This window comes from Solanum dulcamara, chromosome 3 (assembly GCF_947179165.1).
Source record: "Solanum dulcamara chromosome 3, daSolDulc1.2, whole genome shotgun sequence".
In the NCBI taxonomy this organism is placed as follows: domain Eukaryota; kingdom Viridiplantae; phylum Streptophyta; class Magnoliopsida; order Solanales; family Solanaceae; genus Solanum; species Solanum dulcamara.
The window spans coordinates 69461960-69469891 of NC_077239.1; the positions used below are offsets into that span (position 1 = coordinate 69461960).

Consider the following 7932-nt stretch of genomic DNA (forward strand, 5'->3'; position numbering starts at 1 on the left):
ACTTATTTTTCGACTTATAAATTGTTTTCAACTTATAAACTACTTAAAATAAGTCTATCCAAACAAATTCAATTATTTATTGGGGCTTATTTTAAGCACAAAATGACTTTCGAACAGTCAAACACTTAAAAAAACTAAAAACACCTTATATGCTGCTTATAAGTCAATTCAAACATGGCTCTAAACTTTGTTGAGAAGAAAGGACCGTGGTTAAACTGAAGATTCTGCTATAAATAGCTATTGTTTTTATCCAAACTATGTTTAAACTTTCATCTCTTATTCTATGTTTGCTCATTCACAATAGTTTAATGAGAGTGTGTTGGGAAGCTAATGCAAGCTATCTTTGGTTGTTTAATAAAGCTATGGCTCTAAAAAGAACTTATAATACATTTAAAACAAATTAATAAAGTATTAATATTTATGTAAGAGTATTATCAGTTTATTTAATAGCCCAATATTAAAAAATTAAAATCAAATAATAATTTTTTTTATAAAATCATTAACCCAATAAAAATAAATTAATAACATATTTTTCAATTCAATCTTTATACACCCTTTTTTTTCGATTCTATTTTTGCACGGAGCTACATAAATAAATGTCACAAAAATCCAAAACAATTAAAAACAAGGCGAAGAAGCAACAACTAACAAGACCACTAGGAATTGTTCCTTTCCTCAATTGTCACAGGGAAACCACCTTTCATTTTCGCAGTGAGGTACGACACAAACACCGGTTCCACCCCTTTATCCGTCACCGGAACCACCCTAAACCGCCGTAAAACACCAGCCACCACCCTCTTCATTTGCAAAAACGCCATTTCTTTCCCTAAACAAATCCTTGGCCCTGCTTGAAAAACAGGATATGTATACATATCCTTAGCCATAAAAATCCAATTTCCTGAAACTTCATCCTTATCTAACCATCTTTCTGGTCTAAATTTATCCCAATCTTTTCCCCATAATTTCTCTACTCTCCCCATTGCATAGGGATGATAACTTACTCTTGTCCCCTTTTTAACAAAAGTTCCATCTGGCAAAACATTATCCTCTGTAGCTGATTTAGTATCAATCGGAACTGGTGGATAAAATCTCATGCTTTCGCAAAGTGAAGCATGTGTGTATATCATCTCTTTCACTTCGTCGTATACTGGACTTTCGGATTTTGCTTTGATTTCTTCCAAAATAAAACTTTCTACTTGTGAGTGTTCAGAGATTAACCAGAAAAACCAAGTTAAAGCAGCTGATGTTGTGTCACGACCAGCTAATATGAAACTTATAACGATATCCGTAACAAAATCTTCGTCCTTATGACCAACGCTCAAGAATCTTGATAATAGATCAACAGAATCTAACGACGATTTTTCACTTAGTTCTCTCTGTTTTTCTTTAACCAGCTGTTTGGCGAATTGACGAACTTCATCTACAGCAAGTTTGAATTTCTTCTCAGTTCCGAAATTGAAATGTCGCCTTATTTTCCAGAGAAAAGGGAAAACAGCATTGAATCTTTCACTGCTTAATTTAACAGCTTCTTCGAAAGCAACTGCGAATTTCGCTTGTGGTAGAGATGGCAATAGATAAGCAGGATCATACCCAAAAGCAATTTTACAAATGTTATCAAAAGCAAACCTCTGTAAAACATCTTGGAAATCAAGGACTTTTTTTTCAACAGCAGCATCAGCAAGAAGCGGAATCAACCGTTCATTAAGTTCAGCATCAACAACAGTTTCAACGAATTTTCGTAGAGATTTTGTATTGAATTCATGGCTAGCAACTTGTCTTTGGTACTTCCAAATTTCACCGTCCACATTAAAAATACCATCGCCAAGAAAATCAGCCATAGTTGTTTTAAACACTTCACCTTTTTGGTAAATATGAAAATGAGTTTTGAGTATGTATTGAACATTGGATGGATTTGCAGTAAAGATTTGACGAAAACCGAAAGGACGAATGAGAGTGAAAGTAAGATTGGGAGTTGTTTGAATAACATCGGAAGTCCATTGAATCCGACGATGTTTGTTTGCAAAGATTGAGAAAAGGGAACCAATAATTGGATAAGATTTTGGGATTTTGGTTGATTTGGATTGGAAAAGATTGATGAAGAAGAAGAAGAAGAGGAAAGGAAGGAGGCAAAGGAGTAAAGAAGTAGAAAGTTCTAATTCTATCATCATGATCTTGATTTGGATTAGAAATTTGTTGTCTCTTTGTTTGTTTTGGATGATGAATAGAAGAGAAAAGATAGTTGCTCAACTCAGCCACTAATCTTTTTTATAGACCTTTTTGGATTCACTAGTTCTACTTCTCCTCCTTATTAAAAAATATATATTTTAAGTTATTGTCTTTAAATCAGATTAAATGAATTGTTGTGGTACTAAATATCTTTTAAAAAATATTTTAAAAGATATAAATTAAATATTACTTTCCTTCATTATTATTTTGATTATTTTCAAATTAACCTCCAAAAAATGTAAAGTAATTAAGAAGCTCATTAAATAAAGAATAGGTATAAAATAAAATAAAAAGTACTCACTCTTGTTTGCAATAAATTAAAGTGATGAAAAATAAATTAAAATTATAAATAAAATGTGGAAAAATATAATTTTATTGATAAAGTCATAAAATAATGTGTGTACAAATCTATTTGTTCCTCGATTCTTCTCTCCTGAAAAGAGTTTTTCATGAGTCGAGGGCTGTTAGTGGCGTATTTTTTGAATTGGAATGATTTAAACTTGATCTCCATGAAAGAATTTGTGGATCTTTTTAAAGTATTTTGATTATCAGGAAGTGTCTGACATATTTTGATCTATTTATAAATATCCCAAGATTTTATAGAATATTTGAGATTTTGATCTGTATGTATACGCAAGAGTTTATGGGATATTTGAGGTGTATCTTCAAGAGAATATGTTGAAAAGGAGGTAGTAAGTATTAATAATTTTCTTGAATTTTGAATAATTTACTTATTTTTGAACTATGAAAAAAATTCAACAATTCATTTAAAATGGATCACATAGAGTACTTTTTAGTTACAAAATAAACATAAAATTAATTAAAATTTTCGCATTTCTGTTCTTAAAAATAATTCTTTTTTATAGGATAAATATTATAAAATTTTAAAAAGTTTATTATTTATTAATTTTTTGATAGTATTAAGAAAAAACTAAAGGATAAATTAATAAAAGTGTTCTTTTTATTCATAATATTTTAAAAGAGGTGTTAAGTAAAAAAGGCAAATAAGTAACATATGAGAGCATGGGAGTATTTTGGGCATAAATTTCCCTCTGAAATTGTACCGAAAAGTCAGTTATACACTTAAATTATCATGGAGACCTATTATTGACACCTAATTTTGACCGACCTATAATTACTTTTCAGATTGCTATCTTAATAAATAGGTATTTTTCAAAATTATTTCTTTGTTAAATAAATAAATTTATATTTAGTTTTACCCAATAAATCGTATATTTTGACATTCATAATTTATAATATTTTGCTATTTATTAATATTATTACTATTATCTTTATTATTCTTATTTTTTAAAAATAACAAGCTTCATACGTTCAAATATTTTTACGTATCTATTTAATATGTATATGTGTGTATTTTCTGCTAAATAGACCCCCTATGCACTGTAAACAGTGCATATTTCACCACCATATCTTTAAAAACCACTCATGTCCATTAATTTAAAAAATAAATCTACTTTGAGATTCTTCAGCAAGTTGTGATTATCAGGATGTCTTATAACCAATATTTTAATCCAATGATGGTTGTTGAGATTCAAAAAAAAACATTTTTTTTCTTTAGAGCGACTTGCCCATGATTTCTTTTCCACGCTGTTGGCTATGAATACGACTATTTAGTAATAATTAAATTGGTTTATAATTAACTAGAATACGATTATATATATATATATATATATATATATATATATATATATATATATAAGTATTTACTTTATATATAAAAATTATTATATATAAACACAGTGTCGGAAAATCTACTTAGTGGTATCGTTCATGCATCATATGCACATCTAGTTTGGGAAGACTTGAAGGATAGTTTCGATAAAGTGAATCGTGTAAGGATTTTTCAAATACACACAGCAACTGCGAATCTTAAGCAAGGAGTTCATCCAGTGTCTGTGTATTTCTCTAAGTTGAAGAAACTGTGGAGTGAATCTAATGTGATAGCCCCTTCTCCAAATTGTGGTTGTCCAAAGTCAAAAGACTACATTGAGTACTTGCAACAGCAAAGGCTAATGCAGTTTTTAAGTGGTTTGAACGAGTCATATGATCAGGCAAAGAGGCAAATCTTGATGAAGTCCACTACACCAATTATGAATCAGGCATATGCCTTGATAGTGCAAGATGAAAGTCAGCAGGCAAACACTGAAAGGTCTAATCCAATAGCAATGCAGGCTAAGAAAAAGGACAACTACAAGGGAAGTTTCATGTATTGTGAAAACTGTCACATGAGAAACCACACAAAGAATGACTACTATAAGATCATTGGGTATCCTGCAGAAAGAGACAATAAGTTTAACAGAAGAATGAGAGGTAACTATGAAGGGCATAACAACCATCGTGAGGGTTGGAGGAAGGACACATACAAAGATAGATACAAAAGAGACAATAATAAAGAATGGAGAAAAGACACACATACTACAATTGCTAACAATGTAGGTTTTTCTCAAGAGAAACACTCAGGCACAACTGACAACCGAAGTTAATATGCTGATGATAACAGAAGAGAAAATGGCAAGGGTGGCCACTATGCTCCAGATGGCAAGGGGGCAAGGGTGGCCACTATGCTCCAGATGGCAAGGACTCTGAAGAGTATCAAACTCATATGACAGGTACTATAACTTATTTGTTGTCTCAGTTAGAAAAGTGTGAGTGGATAGTTAACTCTGGTGCATCCCACCATGTTACTACAAATGAGAAGTTACTAAAGAACATACACAATACACATGCCAGTAGAGGTTTAAAAATACATTTGCCAAATGGAGACACAGTACCAGCCACACATACAATGCTAACACCATTATTTACTAACTCATTATTTACACCACATACACCATGTGCATATATGTGCACAACATATGTTATCATCCAATACTCTCCCTCAAGTTGGAGGGTGCAGAATATCCAGCACTCCCAACTTGGTCATCAAATATGAATGTTGCTGCCTCCAAAGACACAACAGCTATTTTTATGGGATTCTCAGAAACACAAAAGGGTTACATTGTCCTTGACTTAGCTACTAATAAGTTCTTTGTTAGCAGGGATGTGGTAGTCAAAGAAGCTGAGTTTCCTTTTCTCAGCACCTCAGACTCAGGTCCTGACATGTTTCTTCAACCAGGCCCAGCTGTCACATATTCTAATTTACAAGTCCAGCCTCATCCTCCCAAATCCACACCAGTAGGAGCAAAGGGGACACTAGCACCTGACAATGGTGGTAATCCTTCAACAGATGTTCCTCCTATTGTTGCACCAGAAGTACCAAAAGAGATTAAGCCACCAAATTCTATTACTGATCATGCTGCTACTCCTGTTGAACAAACTCCATTGCAGGTTATTACTCCTTCTGTTGTGAATGCAAGACCAACTAGGATCACTAAGAGGCCTGGATGGTTGAATGACTATATTTTCAATGCTAGTCATGATGGAACTAACACTTATCCTATGAATAAATATGTGTCATATGCAACAACATCAAATCAGTACAAGAGTTATTTGGCCAAATTCTCAAATTTGTCTAAACCAAAAACCTTTAAGGAAGTCTCAAGAGACAGCAAATGGATAGAAGCCATAAAGCAAGAAATCAAGGCTTTGGAAGAAAATCATACTTGGAAGATTATTGACCTCCCAAATGGAAAGAATGCAGTAGGCTCAAAATGGATGTATAAGATCAAGTATAAAGCAAATAAAGATGTTGAAAGATTCAAGGCAAGATTAGTGGCAAAGGGGTATAGCCAAAAGGAAGGCCTTGACTATTATGAAACTTTCTCTCTAGTGGCCAAAATGACACAGTCTGTAATTGCACTAGCAACATCAAAGGGTTGGAATCTTCATCAAATGGATGTGTACAATGCATTCTTACAGGAAGACCTGTATGAAGAAGTATATATGGAGCTGCTAGAGGGTTTCAAGAGATAGGGGAAGGCCAAAGTGTGCAAGCTGTTGAAGTCTTTATATGGCCTGAAACAAGCATCAAGGCAATGGAACATAAAGTTGACTGATGCTTTGGTAGCTGCAGGGTTCACACAAAGTGCACATGATTACTCTCTCTTCACAAAAAAATCAGGTATTGATATTGTGATAATTCTAGTGTATGTAGATGACTTACTCATCACTGAAAATAACAGTATTCTTATAGAAGAAGCCAAAAGGATTTTGCATTATGACTTTAGAGTCAAGGACCTGGGGAACTTAAATAGTTCCTTGGGATTGAAGTCTTGAGATCACAGCCTGGTATCATCCTTAGTCAAAGAAAGTACATATTAGAGCTCATATCAGAAATGGGCCTAGCAGGTACAAGACCAGCTGCCACACCATTAGAAGCTGGAAACAAGCTGACCACTGTGGAGTATGACAGGATTGTTGGAGCCAGGGGTGATGGAGTCTTAGAGGATGCTTCAAAATATCAAAGGCTGATAGGTAAACTCCTCTATGTCACCATTACAAGACCAGATATTAATTTTGCAGTTCAAACACTAAGCCAATTTATGTAAGAACCAAAAATATCACATTGAGAGGCAGCCATTAGAGTGGTCAAGTACCTCAAAAATGCACCAGGACAGGGTCTCATCTTCAGATCATTACAGACACAAGAGTTGACATGCTGGTGTGATTCAGACTGGGCAGCATGCCCAAACACAAGAAGGTCCATCACAGGTTATGCAGTGAAGTTTGAAGAATCATTGATCTCCTAGTAATCAAAGAAACAACAAACAATGTCAAAAAGCTCAGTTAAGGCTGAGTATAGGAGCATGACAACAGTAGCAGTAGAAGTCCCTTGGCTGCTGGACTGTTTAAGGAGATGGGAGTACAGGTACACCAACCAGTGAAAATTTGGAGTGATAGTAAGGTAGCAATCCAGTTGGCTGCAAATCCATTATACCATGAACGTACTAAACACATAAAAATTGTTTGTCACTTCATAAGAGATAAAATAAAGTAAGGAACAATCAGAGCTGAGTTCGTAAGCACAGGTGATCAGCAAGCAGACCTATTGACAAAAGGACTCAGCAGGCAGCAACATTCATATTTGATGACCAAGTTGGGAGTGTTGGATATTCTGCACCCTCCAACTTGAGGGGAGTATTGGATGATAACATGTGTTGTGCACATATATGCACATGGTGTAAATAATGTTGTGTATGTGGCGTAAATAGTGAGTTAGTTAATAGTGGTAATAATACACCACATACTATAAAAATAGTGTTATATATTTTAGAGATAATAAATTTACTTTTAAATAATTTAGATATGTAATAAATCATCATGATAATTTAAATATGTAATTGATTTTTAGATACAATTTGAAGAAATTTATGCATTTTCCCTACTGTCTAACCTGCCTCCGGATTATCCATAGATTCTCTGAGATTCTGACCTGCACATAAATCTCAAATATTATTCTTCTGTCAAAATTGTCTTTAATGTTTGAGGACAAATTTAATATTATCCTTAAAATATCACATGGAACATCAAATTAATTTTTGACATGTTATATGAAAGTTATAATTTTAAATATTAGATATGTAATAAGAGATCAGAATTATAAATTATGATTATCATAATTTTAATTTTTTAAAAGAGTATAACTTGAGATTTCAAATTATTTGTTTAAAATGTAAAATTTAAGCTATTAGTTTATATTTTGTATAGAAAAAAATCCATCATTTAAATTTTGTCAAAAAAATAATA

The 7932-nt window shown here is 33.0% G+C and overlaps 1 protein-coding gene across 1 annotated transcript; it reads right to left on the bottom strand.

Annotated features, from left to right (window-relative positions):
* Positions 1 to 471: 471 nt before the first annotated feature.
* Positions 472 to 2257, bottom strand: LOC129882761 (cytochrome P450 94A2-like). The gene has a single exon (XM_055957200.1). It carries the CDS (start codon positions 2166 to 2168, stop codon positions 657 to 659), a length of 1512 nt encoding a protein of 503 aa, XP_055813175.1. The 5' UTR covers positions 2169 to 2257; the 3' UTR covers positions 472 to 656.
* Between the last annotated feature and the right edge of the window lie 5675 nt (positions 2258 to 7932).